A 14,787-nucleotide genomic window follows, 5' to 3' on the forward strand; every position below is an offset into this window, starting at 1 on the left:
ATTGATGTCCTGATTACCAGGAAACACACTGAGACGAGGACTTGGTCTCTAATATTTATTAGTAGTACTTAACAAGAATCCTAACAAACTGAGAAGGCGTGGGAAAACCCAGCCATATAAACCCCAAAGGTTAAGGCGGTCCCGATCTGTGTCTCTTTGAATGGCTGAACAGTTCCTCAGTGCTACGCATGCGCTTGACAATCTGGGTGGGAGCCCCCTGCTCGCCATCCTTACTCATGACAATATCTCCCCCTATCAATGTTGCCTTTTGCTTTCCTTCTTTCTTGGGCTACTTCTAGTGTCTCAGCAGACAGCCATTTTGCCTTCTTGGTTTTCTCTTTCTTTGGGATGTATTTTGTTGCCGCCTACTGAAAAATGTTGCGAACTTCTGTCCAGAGTTCTTCCGGGACCCTATCTACTAAGTCCAGTCCCTTAAATGGATTCTTCACCTCCGCTGCATATTCCTTAGGAATATTAGTGAGCTCATATCTAGCTGATCTGTGGGTCTTCCCTAATCTCCTGAGTCTGATCCTAAATTCTGCAAGAAGAAGTTCATGATCTGAACTACAGTCAGCTCCAGGTCTTGTTTTTACCGACTGTATAGATGTCTGCCACCTTTGGCTGCAAAGGATGTAGTCAATCTGATTTCAGTGTTGTCCATCTGGGGAAGTCCATGTATAAAGCCGTCTCTTAGGTTGTTGGAAGAGAGTGTTTGTTGTGCAGAGTGAGTTGTCTTGGCAAAATTCTATCAGCCTATGTCCTGCTTCATTTTGTTCTCCCAGGCCATGCTTACCTGTAATTCCAGGTGTCATTTGACTGCCCACCTTAGCATTCCAGTCTCCTGTGATGAAAACAATGTCTCTTTTAGGCGTGTTGTCCAGTAGGTGCTGCAGATCCTCATAGAACTGCTCTACTTCAGCTTCTTCAGCATCTGTGGTTGGGGCGTATATCTGGATCACTGTGATGTTAGATGGCTTGCCCTGAATTCGAATTGAGATCATTCTATCGTTCTTTGGATTGTATCCAAGCACTGCTTTAGCCACTTGACTATTAATTATGAAGGCTATTCCATTTCTTCTGTGGTCCTCTTGTCCACAGTAGTAGATCTGGTGTTCATTTGATGTGAAGTGGCCCATTCCAGTCCATTTCAGTTCACTGAGGACCAAAATGTCTATCTTTAATCTTGACATCTCACCAATAACCACATCCAATTTGCCCTGGCTCATAGATCTTACATTCCAGGTTCCAATGGTGTGTTGATCCTTAGAACATCAGATTTGCCGTTTGTCAGGTTCCCCGTTGCAAGGCATAAGCGCATCACAACGGGGAACATGCACATCAGGAAAAGAGGAAGGGTCAACCATTGTCCCATTAACCACACACATAATCCCTTAAGCCCCATGGTGGGGTGCTTCCTCCCTGATGCAGTGAGGGGGAAGTTGGGAGGCTGGGCTGCTGCATCACCCCGGGGCCTTTGACGATTCTTACAAGATCCCCAAATGCTGTCGACATGGAGCGCAAGACATGTTCCATGGATTCGACCTTGGATTCCAGGACCCTAATCCGGTCCGGCGTGGCGGAGTCCTCCAGCCCCGGTCCCTGCTGCGGAGGGCTCCGTGACACCTCGGGTCCCACCCCCAGCGGAATGTCCAGCCAGCGTAACTTCCATGTTGAGTGGGATGGCCCGGGCTGAGGGTCCGTCAGCGCATCCCACATGAATTGCTCCTGCCCCGCTCTGTCATCCTGCGGCGGTTTCCTTGATCCTGCTGTGGAGTAGGAGTCCCCCGACTGAGAAGGTGCTCGGGCGGGGACAGGGCTCGGGTCCCTGCTCATGGTTGTCGACTCTGGAGCTTGTTCCGCCCGTTCCTCGAACTCTGTAAGATCCTCTCCCCCCTCAGCCATCGCTGGATCCTCTTTCACAAGAAAATTTTCCGGTAAAGAGCAGCAAGGTTGGTTTGGAAAATGATTCTCAGCTTTATGTGATAGTTGCCTTAATTCCAATAATACACTCAGACTCAAAGAAACAATTCAGGTTCTGAGTTTATTTAGAAAAGGGTGCAAACAGGTAAAAAGCTGAGAATGAGAAAAGCGCGCCTAAACTCAAACTAAATAGCATCTTACAAACAGCAGCCCAACCCCTCCCTCACATGAAGTTCACCCCACATTCCCAGGTGCTCCTAACGAGCTCTGCTGCTCAACGGGCAAAGAGACCTTGACATTTCAGAGATAGTCTAAACACATTCCTTCTGGCACAGATCAACACATTTTTAGTACAAGGCTCGCAGCAGCACCCTCCCAGGTAGAACACATATCAGCACCATGGCAGGCGAACCATTACAATGCAGAAACACCGGAACGGTGAACATGACAATCACAGAAGAAATGGAGTAGCCTTCATAATTAAGAGTAAAGTGGCTAAAGCAGTGCTTAGATACAATCCAAAAAACGATAGAATGATCTCAATTCGAATTCAGGGCAAGCCATCTAACATCACAGTGATCCAAATATACGCCCCAACCACAGATGCTGAAGAAGCTGAAGTAGAGCAGTTCTATGAGGATCTGCAGCACCTACTGGACAACACGCCTAAAAGAGACATTGTTTTCATCACAGGAGACTGGAATGCTAAGGTGGGCAGTCAAATGACACCTGGAATTACAGGTAAGCATGGCCTGGGAGAACAAAATGAAGCAGGACATAGGCTGATAGAATTTTGCCAAGACAACTCACTCTGCATAACAAACACTCTCTTCCAACAACCTAGGAGACGGCTTTATACATGGACTTCCCCAGATGGACAACACTGAAATCAGATTGACTACATCCTTTGCAGCCAAAGGTGGCGGACAGTCGGTACAGTCGGTAAAAACAAGACCTGGAGCTGACTGTAGTTCAGATCATGAACTTCTTCTTGCAGAATTTAGGATCAGACTAAAGAGATTAGGGAACACCCACAGATCAGCTAGATATGAGCTCACTAATATTCCTAAGGAATATGCAGTGGAGGTGAAGAATCCATTTAAGGGACTGGACTTAGTAGATAGGGTCCCGGAAGAACTCTGGACAGAAGTTCGCAGCATTGTTCAGGAGGCGGCAACAAGACACATTCCAAAGAAAGAGAAAACCAAGAAGGCAAAATGGCTGTCTGCTGAGACACTAGAAGTAGCCCAAGAAAGAAGGAAAGCAAAAGGCAACAGTGATAGGGGGAGATATGCCCCATTAAATGCAAAATTCCAGAGCTTAGCCAGAAGAGATAAGGAATTATTTTTAAACAAGCAATGTGTGGAAGTGGAAGAAGACAATAGAATAGGAAGGACAAGAGACCTCTTCCAGAAAATTAGAAACATCGGAGGTAAATTCCAGGCAAAAATGGGTATGATCAAAAACAAAGATGGCAAGGACCTAACAGAAAAAGAAGAGATCAAGAAAAGGTGGCAAGAATATACAGAAGACTTGTATAGGAAGGATAACAATATCGGGGATAGCTTTGACGATGTGGTCAGTGAGCTAGAGCCAGACATCCTGAAGAGTGAGGTTGAATGGGCCTTAAGAAGCATTGCTAATAAGGCAGCAGGAGATGACGGCATCCCAGCTGAACTGTTCAAAATCTTGCAAGATGATGCTGTCAAGGTGATGCATGCTATATGCCAGCAAATTTGGAAAACAGAGGAATGGCCATCAGATTGGAAAAAATCAACTTATATCCCCATACCAAAAAAGGGAAACACTAAAGAATGTTCAAACTATCGAACAGTGGCACTCATTTCACATGCCAGTAAGGTAATGCTCAAGATCCTGCAAGGTAGATTTCAGCAATTCATGGAGCGAGAATTGCCAGATGCACAAGCTGGGTTTAGAAAAGGCAGAGGAACTAGGGACCAAATTGCCAATATCCGCTGGATCATGGAAAAAGCCAGGGAGTTTCAGGAAAACATCTATTTCTGTTTTATTGACTATTCTAAAGCCTTTGACTGTGTGGACCATAACAAATTGTGGCAAGTTCTTAGCGGTATGGGGATACCAAGTCATCTTGTCTGCCTCCTGAAGAATCTGTATAACGACCAAGTAGCAACAGTAAGAACAGACCACGGAACAGCGGACTGGTTTAAGATTGGGAAAGGAGTACGGCAGGACTGTATACTCTCACCCTACCTATTCAACTTGTACGCAGAACACATCATGCGACGTGGTGGGCTTGAGGAATCCAAGGCTAGAGTTAGAATCGCTGGAAGAAACATTAACAATCTCAGATATGCAGATGATACCACTTTGATGGCTGAAAGCGAAGAGGAACTGAGGAGCCTTATGATGAAGGTGAAAGAAGAAAGTGCAAAAGCTGGCTTGCAGCTAAACCTCAGAAAAACCAAGATTATGGCAACCAGCTTGATTGATAACTGGCAAATAGAGGGAGAAAACGTAGAGGCAGTGAAAGACTTTGTATTTCTAGGTGCAAAGATAACTGCAGATGCTGACTGCAGTCAGGAAATCAGAAGACGCTTAATCCTTGGGAGAAGAGCAATGACAAATCTCAATAAAATAGTTAAGAGCAGAGACATGACACTGACAACAAAGGTCCGCATAGTTAAAGCAATGGTGTTCCCCGTAGTAACATATGGCTGCGAGAGCTGGGCCATAAGGAAGGCTGAGAGAAGGAAGATCGATGCTTTGGAACTGTGGTGTTGGAGGAAAATTCTGAGAGTGCCTTGGACTGCAAGAAGATCAAACCAGTCCATACTCCAGGAAATAAAGCCAGACTGCTCACTTGAGGGAATGATATTCAAGGCAAAACTGAAATACTCTGGCCACATAATGAGAAGACAGGACACCCTGGAGAAGGTGCTGATGCTAGGGAGAGTGGAAGGCAAGAGGAAGAGGGGCCGACCAAGGGCAAGATGGATGGATGATATTCTACTGGTGACGGACTCGTCCCTGGGGGAGCTGGGGGTGTTGACGACTGACAGAAAGTTCTGGCGTGGGCTTGTTCATGAAGTCACAAAGAGTCGGAAGTGACTAAACGAATAAACAACAAAAGAACCCACTCACACGACATCCCCTGGGCCGCTTTCACAAGCCAGGAGCAGCATGGATCTAGCGAGCAGGTGACTGAGCTCACAGTCCTAAGGACCCTGTCCACTTTCTCAGGTCCAACATGTCCAAACTGTTCCCAGATAACCGGGCAAGACTCCACCCTAGCCATTTCCTTCAGACTGGCAACAAAGCCAGCATCCAACTGTGAGCGAATCCGAGTGATTTTGTCCAACAGATGCTGAGCAAATTCTTCCACACGTCCCTGCAAGAGGTTCCCTGGGCCCCCTATACCCAAGAGGGCTCTTGTCACCTGAAACAGAGCTACAGGGCGGCAATCAGCAGGCGCAATAAAGGGAGAGAAGTACTGTCGCTTTGCTGCCCTTACCACCACAAGGTAGGCCTTAATAGCTGCTCTAACCCCTGTTCAGTCGAGTTCATCCTTAGTTGAATGCCAATGGCACTCTAGATGTCTCTTCTCTCGTTTCAGTCCTCTCAGCTTCTCCATAAACCATGGGGAGTGATGGGATCCGGAAGAAGGGAGAAGTTGCATAGGCGTGATCCAATCCAATATCACAGCCACCCCTTTATTTCAAGTGGCAACCAAGGCTTCAGATGGACTTTGCAGCAGACCAACAAGAACACTCCCTAGCTCCTTCTGAAACACTTCCAGGTCCATCAGTCACCAGAGGTGGACCAGTCTAATGGGTCCAGCCCCCCTGCAGTGGAAAGCAGTGCCAGAGAATCCCATGGTAATCAGGACATGTCTGACCATGACAAGGGGGACACCAAAAGCTCCCCTGATTGCAGATCACATAGCCACTGCTCTGATATGGACAGTAGATCCAGTGTGTGACCACTGTCCTGTGTCAGGCTCTGGATGATCTGGGATAGGCCCATGGCCATCATGGTGGCCATGAACTCCTAAACTGTCCTGTTCAGACTATGCAACCAGGCAGATTAATATCAAAAATACTATTTATTAAATAACTATTTACAGTAAAGAAGTCCTTGAAGTACTACGAACTGGAAGCAACAGTTCTTGAACTGGAACAACACAGGATCTAGAAGCAGGACTGTGAACTGAACACAAAGCTGGTCTTGGCTAGGAGCTCTGGAGTCGGGTGAGACTTGATGCAGAACTGGAACTCTGAGCAAGACTGGACTTGACTAGGATCTCTGAAATAGATTGTGGCTTGAGGCAGGACTGGAACTCGGAGCAAGGCTGGAAACTCGGAACAAGGCTGGACTTGGCTGGAACCCCCAGACTAGGCTGGATCCTCTGGACTGGAGATTTGGAGAAAGGCTGGGAACTGAGCAAGGCTGGACTCGGCTGGAAGCCCCAGACTAGGCTGGATTCTCTGGACTAGAGACTTGGAGCAAGGCTGGGGACTCGGAGCAAGGCTGGACTTGGCTGGAAGCCCCAGACTGGACTGAAATCCAGATCCTGAACAAGATAGCTGTGAAATTCCAAAACGCGACTGAGCATATGAGGCGTGGCTGCACAAGATGGAAGGCAAACGGCTGCACTGAGACTTCAAGATGCGACGACACTGTGGGGAAAATCTCAGAGTTTCTAGGCTGGATACAAGGCAAAGGCTGCTGGGCACAGCTGACACAGATTCCTCGGTGGCAGCAGAAGCGGACTTCAGTCCTTCCTCAGAGTGGAGCAAAGGTGCTGGTTCCTCTTTGGTTACAGACGCTGTCTCTGACGCAGGTAAGGACTCTTCTTCTGAAGCTGCAGGCTGGGAGGATCAGTTGTCTCTGGCAGCCCGTTCTTCATGTGGATGCCTTTTATTCCTATCTTTGGCATGCTTGGACCCGTCTGTAGCCAATTGGGCTGCTTTCTCCTTGGCGCACTTCTCAGCTCGTCATTGGCATGTGCTGATTGGGGGATTCAAATCCTCCTTCGAATCCTGGCCAATCAGCGCCCTGGGTTCTTCCTGCGCTGCTAACTCATCTTGGAGTTTCATTTTCCCGGTTTCAGCCTGGTAAGTTTCCAATTCCTCCTCTGACTCAGAAATAGTTTCACTTTGCGAGTCAGAGGCAGGCTGGTTTCTGACATAAGCCATCTCAAAACCCACTCCTAGGGAAGGCAGATTAAAGTCCCCCAGAACCATAAGTCTGGGGAACTCCAATGCCACCCCAGAGATGGAGTCAAGGAACTAAAGCAGGGAGGCTGCTATGCAGCAGGTTGGCTGGTACAACAGCAAAAATCCCAACTGATCCTTAGAGCCCAACTTAATGAACAGGGTCTCACATCCACTAACCTGCAGGACAGCGCCCCTGAAAGCCATAAGTGATTCTCCTATGACAATTGCCACACCACCACCTCCTGCCCCAGGTTGTCAGCTGGTGCCATACCTGAAACGCAGCCAGCCAGGCCCATCTCCGAAAGGGCCACCCCCCCAGGCCCAGCCAGGTCTCAGTAATACATGCCCTCTCATCCACAAACAGGTCACAGATGAGGGAGGCATTATTACAGACCAACCTGGCATTTAAGAGCAGCAGCCTTTATCTGTCTATCTATCCATCCATCCATCCATCCATCCATCCATCCATCCATCCATCCATCCATCCATCCATCTGCAATATTTGCAGGAAGAGCAAATCAGGAACTTCGATTTCTGGAATCAAAATTCAGATAGTACCTATGAACACAGAGAACATGAACCATGTATCTGAATCAAATCAGATGAGCAGGAACATACGTTGGATTGAATCTGGAAAATGCCCCTTCACCCATGAACAAAGACTTCTTTTGCCATGCAATGCCTTCCAGCCAGCAAAGGAATTCTGCTTGCAGATCCAGAAGTCATTTTGTTAATTCTCTCCTCTACTTCCATCCAAACGTGGCTGTGGGAGAACTGGGGGATTATGCAAAAGCATGGGTGTTGAGAGTTGTAGGAAGAGGCAAAACTTGGCAAAAATTACCCCTCTTTCCCTTTCTGCCAGTGAGGAATTTTGAGTAGAATTCTGCTCCCAGGGTGCTACCAGGGATGGCAGAGCACTCTGGATCATACCTATTATTAGAGCTTTTTGTGCATCATTTTGTGCTATAACGATCAGATATTTAATTAGACAGTGGTAACTTCATTTGAACATTTAAATTGTGCTTGAATTACAGTTAATTTTAAAAATGGATGTCTATACTACTAGGTCAAGGTTTCAACTTCAAAGCCCACTTGTGTAAGAGGTAAGTTTTATTTATTTATTTGTTTGTTTGTTATTCAAATTTCTATCACTGCCCATCTCCCCCCCAAAAAGGGGAGATATAATACAAAATGCAGGGACCCCTCACTCATTCTCTCTACAAACCTAGATATCATTTCTTTTTTAGGTTTATTAACAGTGAGAAACCATGTTCACTTAAAACTATTTGCTGAACTTGAAACCTGACCTCCCAGGTCTCAAAAGCTTTAAACTAAATGTCTCTTTTCCCAGAATCATGCAACAGTTGCAAAGGACAGCCATAGAATTCCAGGGAAAGTCACCATTGCCTTACGGAGTTGCAGACTGGGGCTATGTGAAGGCTCCCACTTGCAGTAGTATCTTGTTGCCTTTGAATCTGAAGTGTTGCCCAGCCCTAACTGAAAACACTAACTCATCATTTTTAAAGTATCAAAATTTATGCATAGCATAGTAAAGGTAACGGTTTCCCTTGACGTAAAGTCCAGTCGTGTCCGACTCCAGGGGGCGGTGCTCATCTCCGTTTCTAAGCCTTAGAGCCGGCGTTGTCCGTAGACATTTTCCAGGTCATGTGGCCAGCATGACGACACGGAACGCCGTTACCTTCCCGCCAAAGCGGTACCTATTGATCTACTCACATTTGCATGTTTTCGAACTGCTAGGTGAGCAGGAGCTGGGACTAGCAACGGGAGCTCACCCCGCCGCGCGGTTTCGAACCGTGATTTATGCATAGCATAAATCGTGATAAAACAAAAACTCTAAGTTAAAGTTAAAAGTTACTTGTTACCGTATCTAATGAAGCAGCTGCACGAAGATCTGGCAGAAAGCCAACTTCTAGTAGGTGTAGAAGAAAATCTTGGTCTTCAATTCCATAGACCCTGTCAAGAAACAATACCATTGCGGCCTTGTGATCGGGGCAAAACCCCCCTGACATATCAGGTTCCACAACATTGCCATCTGAGAGAGAGAGGGAGGGAGGGAGGGAGGGAGGGAGGGAGAGGGAGGGAGAGAGGGGGGGGGAAGAGAAAGAGAGAGAGAAAGAGAGAGAGAGAGAGAGACTTAGATCCAAGTTTCACAGTGCTACTTCCTTCCAAGAAGTGTAAATAAACATTATGGTTTTAATAGCAAAAAATAACGCATTTTATCCTCTGAATACTTGGGCACAAAATCTAAAGATGGATGGGCAATCAACAAGAAACCCAGCAAAACCTTTGATTACTGTTCTACAGATGCCTACAACCTCCTGTTTCCTCTGCACTGGTAAGCACCTTTTATCATAACACTAGTGCAGACAATATCGCTGTGGCTCATTTTCTGAAAGGTCCACCAACCACTGAATTCTCTCAGGGCAGAAATCAGAGAAGCTGATGCTCTGGTGTTCTGCAGTAAAAGCACCTCAAAGGAACAAGGGCTTTCACAATATAGGAGGCAACTAGCAACCACACGAGTGGGATATCAAAGCAAGGGAGAGAAGTGGAGGGATAGCTTGGGGGATTTAACTTTCACTCACAGCATTCTGAGTTGGGTTGAGGATGCTTTACCCTCCCCTTCCTACCTACACATTTGTCCAGGTATGGATGCAGGTGTGTGTGTGTATATGTAACAATATATTATTTGTACATTAACTGCATGACTCACCAACCAAAGGCTAAAAAGTATGTTCAATGCTGACTAAACCTTTTTTATTAAATTACAACCCTATTTTTATATTCTGTTATAACTAACATATTCTAACACCATTCTTCACCAAATAAAATAAATGGGATTTTCTGGAATTCTCAAATGATATTTTTATATGCAAATGTCTAAGACACCTTTCATGAAATGATTTACAAAATGAATTATTTCCATATACATGAAGTAAAGAAGAAATAATCAAGTCACTCAGGGTTTATAATAATAAGTGGCAGGAAGAAAAACTGGAAGTTTTCTTACCTTTTGCTATTGTTGGCATGTGAAAAGGAATGCTAATTACGCCCACCAAGTCCTCCAAGGGAATCAAAGACCGCAGAATAGATCTGATTCTAATGGCTTCCCCTTTGCCAGCATGGATCAGCTAATGGAGTAAGGCAATTATGCGTTTAGATGGTTTGTACGAGAATGCAGCCATCAGAGAATGCAGATTTATTCTTATACAGAAGAATTCTATTCATGAGCTAATTATACATCCATGTGCATGGGATAACAATTCTGTGAACTAACACAAGGCACAAAGAACAACTTCAAATCTCATAGAACTCAACATTTGTTCAGACAGTGGGCTTGATATTCCAATGACTCATTACTAAAAGCAAGTGCAGTTCTGATGGTAAATATTCCCCTGAAGGATCTGAAGAGGCAATTATGTTAACAGTCATTTCCATTTATGTCAAATAAGACAGAAATGAGAAGTTCATATTTCTAAAAAATCAAATTACATACTTAATTTCCCTATGGGTGAAGAATAGTTAGAATATGAAGTGATTCTATTCAAGCTCAAGTTACTTTATTCCATTCAACTACCACCTCCACACAAATACCTATTCACACTCATGTTCTTTCTTTCTTTTCCCCCATACAAGAGTCAATCAAGAATCATAGGCATTGAATCCTCAGTGAGTTAAATGGGGACAGTCACAGTTTTGCTGGAATGAGGTGAAATAGGTATGTTGATTTCAAAATTCCACCTACAGTAAAATTTTGAATTTAGCATTTCTATGTTAACTTTGAAGTTATCTGTCTCAACACAAAAAGCAATATAAATTGAGGTCCATAGAATAGTTATTTGCCACTTCATCTTTTTCATGCACTTAATTCTCTCTCCTACCTTGTTGTTCTTATTTTCTCCTCTCAGTTTAATCTACAACATTAAATCTTCACTAGGTTATATAGGGATAGGATTGATCCTGCTGAGGATGTTTTTTGTGTTTTTTTTTCTTTCACTATTTCATACTCCTGCAAACCATGGGGTTACCTAGAATTTGCTAGCACTTCTTTTTGTTCATGGGTACCACTATCTCAGAACCTCGTGTGGCGCAGAGTGGTAGGCGGCAGTATTGCAACCGAAACTCTCCCCATTTGATCCCACCATTCTTGGGTAGCTCTCTCAGGTCGACCCAGCCTTCCATCCTTCTGAGGTCGGTAAATGAGTACCCAGCTTGCTGGAGAAGGTGACAACTGGGGAAGGCAATGGCAAACCACCCTGCTATAGTCTGCCAAGAAAACGTCGCGAAAGCAGCGTCCCTCCAAAGGGTCAGACGTGACTTGGTACTTGCACAGGGGACCTTTCACATGACCACCACTAACTCACCCACAAGTCCATGAATTCAGGAATACTTGAATCAGAAAAAGGATGGTGAATTACACATTCTGGCTTGTATTATTTATTAACACAGATAAGATATAAATTCAACAAAAGTAATCAACACTAATTACATGCATAACTTACATGCATTTCTGGAGCACAGCGCCCCAAGAGATCAATGAGAGCAGCATAAAAAGTCATGATGGCATTTCCCATGTGAACAGTATCATCCTCTTCTTCTACCTCACTTCTGTTCAGTTTTTCAGAGAAATAAAAATATAGTAAAGAAATAAAAATCTATAGTGATTAGGTTTGTTATATAGTTTATTTTTAGTCATACCTAGGTTCAATCCTTGCCACATCCAGTTAAAACTTAGATTTTAATGCTCAGAAAATCCTCAAGATTGCTACAGGCAATTATAGTGAGGGTTTTTCACTAATTTGAAGCCCTTGGTCTGAAGTAATACAAAATAGCTTTTGTTTGTTTGTTTGCACTTTTGGATAGATACAGAGCCTCAGATATGCATTTACATCACCACAATGAATCTTAATTACTCCTTCCAGGCATTTAATGCTTCATAGCATGAAGTACTATACTTCATAGGATTCTTCACACATGGTATACAAGCAATCACAATTCATGCCAGGCTGTAATTATAAACATGTTCATGTGCATGCATGCGTGTGTGTGTGTGTGTATGCATGAGAGAGAAAGAGATTGCAAAAAATAATTTAAGAGTTGGGAATGGAACAAAAATACCCCCTGAATCTTTGGGAGAGAACCTAAGAAGTGAAGATATGCTTAACTTTTGAGCACACATTTAATTTCCCCCATTTGGAAAACCCACAGCCTAGATATGTGTTGAAAAAATAGTAAAACTTTCCTTTTCTCTCTTTTTTCTCCCATTTCATTTTTAAAAATAAATTCACTTCCACCTCATGTAAAGGCAAGTTCACCTTCACATCTAAGATGTGAAGTCATATTTACCTCCACCTGCCACTCCACATAAATACAAATGTTTGAGGAGCTTTTTAGCAGTAATTACCCATTACCCAATTAACAATCCTCTATAGTTCTAAATTACAAAGGAATGCTGCTGGGCTATTGTTGGCAATCAGACTGGTGATTTAACTGGAACCAAAGGGATATTGACAAAAGGTTCTCTAAAAACGGTGGGAGAATTATTTGGCTCAGCAGTTATATCTATCTATCTATCTATCTATCTATCTATCTATCTATCTATCAATCAAATTTTGCCACCACCCATCTCCCCCAGAAAGAGGAACTCTTATATAGCTGGTGAACGAGAAACCCACCTCAGTAAAAAGGTTTATGCCATGAGACATTTAGGACACGTGGAAATAATAATACCACAACATGTATAAGTTGAATTATGTGGGGTGGTGGTTAAATACTACCTAAACTAGACTGTGAAACATGCTATTGCCTATCTGTGATCTACTTATGGATAGAAAGGCAGGATATAAACAGCATGTACTGCTTGCAAATGCTTTTGAGTTCATATGCTGATGTTCCTTTGATCTTAAGGGTTTGCATTTGTAGTAAGCAGAAGATTCTTATCATTTTTATCATAAAGAACAGATTATTATTAAAATCCTCCACAAAAATTAACATTAGGTACTATACTTAAGAAATGTATTAGGTTTTGTAAGTGACACAATTTCTTTTTTCATGTCTGTTATGTTACTTACAGATCAGGCTAATACAGTTCCAAACAAAGAAATATTTATTTTATTTAGATACAGTGAATCCTGTAAGAGATTTTATTCAGGGAATAATCATTTCTATTCTACCTACGATGTTCTAGTGGATCCATTAGCTGATGAAGGTCCATCTCTTGTAGGGTCTTCTGATATGTTTATGGCTTCCTCCATGGCAGCAAGCAAGCCATTTCCACCTTCTCCTCTCAGGGCTGGTCCAAAGCATTCAGGCCGTCGAATGAGCAGTCTGACCACCACATTAGCATTTTCTTCAACACTCTCTCCTACAATCATATAGAAACTGAACTACTTGATGAAGCCAAAAATCTGGAATCAGTTTCTATGACTTCTGGTAAAGAAGCCCAATATTTGTCTTTACCTATAGCTTTATTCGTTTTTGAAATCTGACTTCTCTGTTACCGTGGGAGTGGGGGGTCGGTAAGGAGAGAGAACCAACATTGTGCCTGAAGCCCCACTATCTCCAGCCCAACAGTAAGCTTTAAGGACTGAATCAAACAGTTGAACTATGAGAAATTTCACCTACTTCATCAATATCCATATAAGTCTCAGATAACAACACTAGAAGTTGTTCCAGCCGGCACATTAGAAGAGCCTCCAGCCTCTTCTCTCTTATTTGCTGGCAGCTGAGTGTTACACAGCCAAGCAATTGCATCTCAGCACATTTTGTGTTTGGCTTGAACTTAGCCCTTAGAAACATCACATCAGAGCAAGCAAGCCAGAGATGGGTGGAGTTAGAGCATGGAATCAGGATATTTGAAGGTAGCAAAGATAGAGGCAGGTACTGGAGCATGAGAGGAGAAAAAGAATGGACAAACTTAGCTATCTAGAGAGCTTCACAACACAGGAGGAGGAGGAGGGGAGAGATGCCAATCGTGTTGGGTAGGGAAGATATGCTGTTTATCAAATGATTTCAGTTTTCTCTCAAGGTTTCTCTCAGTGATACGGGTGGCTTAAGAAGATTGCTAAAAAGGAAATTCACCAAACTATGATGTCACAAGCATGATGAGAAGCAGCAGCTAATCAGGTATATTAGTAACTGTAGCTAAGATATAATTACTTGGGGAAAACAAAGTTATTCAAAAACTGTAGGACCTTTACCATTGCAAAAAACAGCAAAACGAAGGAAATCCAGGTATCGTTCTCCTTCAACTGGATTCCATCCAATATCTGGATAGCCTTTAGAAATCAGTAAAGGGCAATTCTGCAAACCACAGCCAGCCAAGTAGCGGACTACCTAAGAGCAAGACAAAATTAAACAATAGAAGCATTTACTGCCCTTCTCCACCCTCTCTTTGTATGCATGTATGTATGCTTTACCAATGTCAGGACTCCACAGTCAGCTTCTAACTTTACTTATCATATTTGAAGATGCCCATAACACACTTCATATTCCCAGAATCTTCCTCCCTCCTCCATACTGGCTCTTTGAATCTTCATCTATGTTTCTCAGGCTGACCTTCTCTCCACAGTATCACAGTAGTCTTAGTTACTTTATCTTGAACTCTTATGAAAAATTTTCTACTTAAACATAGTTCATCATCACATTT

General features: G+C 43.6%; 1 protein-coding gene across 1 annotated transcript in view; it reads right to left on the reverse strand.

Moving 5' to 3' along the window:
* RYR2 (ryanodine receptor 2) overlaps window positions 1-14,787 on the reverse strand; it is a 258,198-nt gene that overhangs the window by 130,109 nt on the left and 113,302 nt on the right. The window contains exons 45-49 of the mRNA XM_063292172.1: window positions 14,339-14,474; window positions 13,317-13,503; window positions 11,642-11,747; window positions 10,150-10,270; window positions 9,002-9,171 (exon numbers count right to left, since the gene is read on the reverse strand). Of these exons, the coding sequence (XP_063148242.1) occupies window positions 9,002-9,171; window positions 10,150-10,270; window positions 11,642-11,747; window positions 13,317-13,503; window positions 14,339-14,474 (720 nt within the window). The remainder of the gene's footprint in view (window positions 1-9,001; window positions 9,172-10,149; window positions 10,271-11,641; window positions 11,748-13,316; window positions 13,504-14,338; window positions 14,475-14,787) is intronic.

The sequence above is a fragment of the Candoia aspera genome, chromosome 1 (genome assembly GCF_035149785.1).
Source record: "Candoia aspera isolate rCanAsp1 chromosome 1, rCanAsp1.hap2, whole genome shotgun sequence".
NCBI classification, from domain to species: Eukaryota; Metazoa; Chordata; class Lepidosauria; order Squamata; family Boidae; genus Candoia; species Candoia aspera.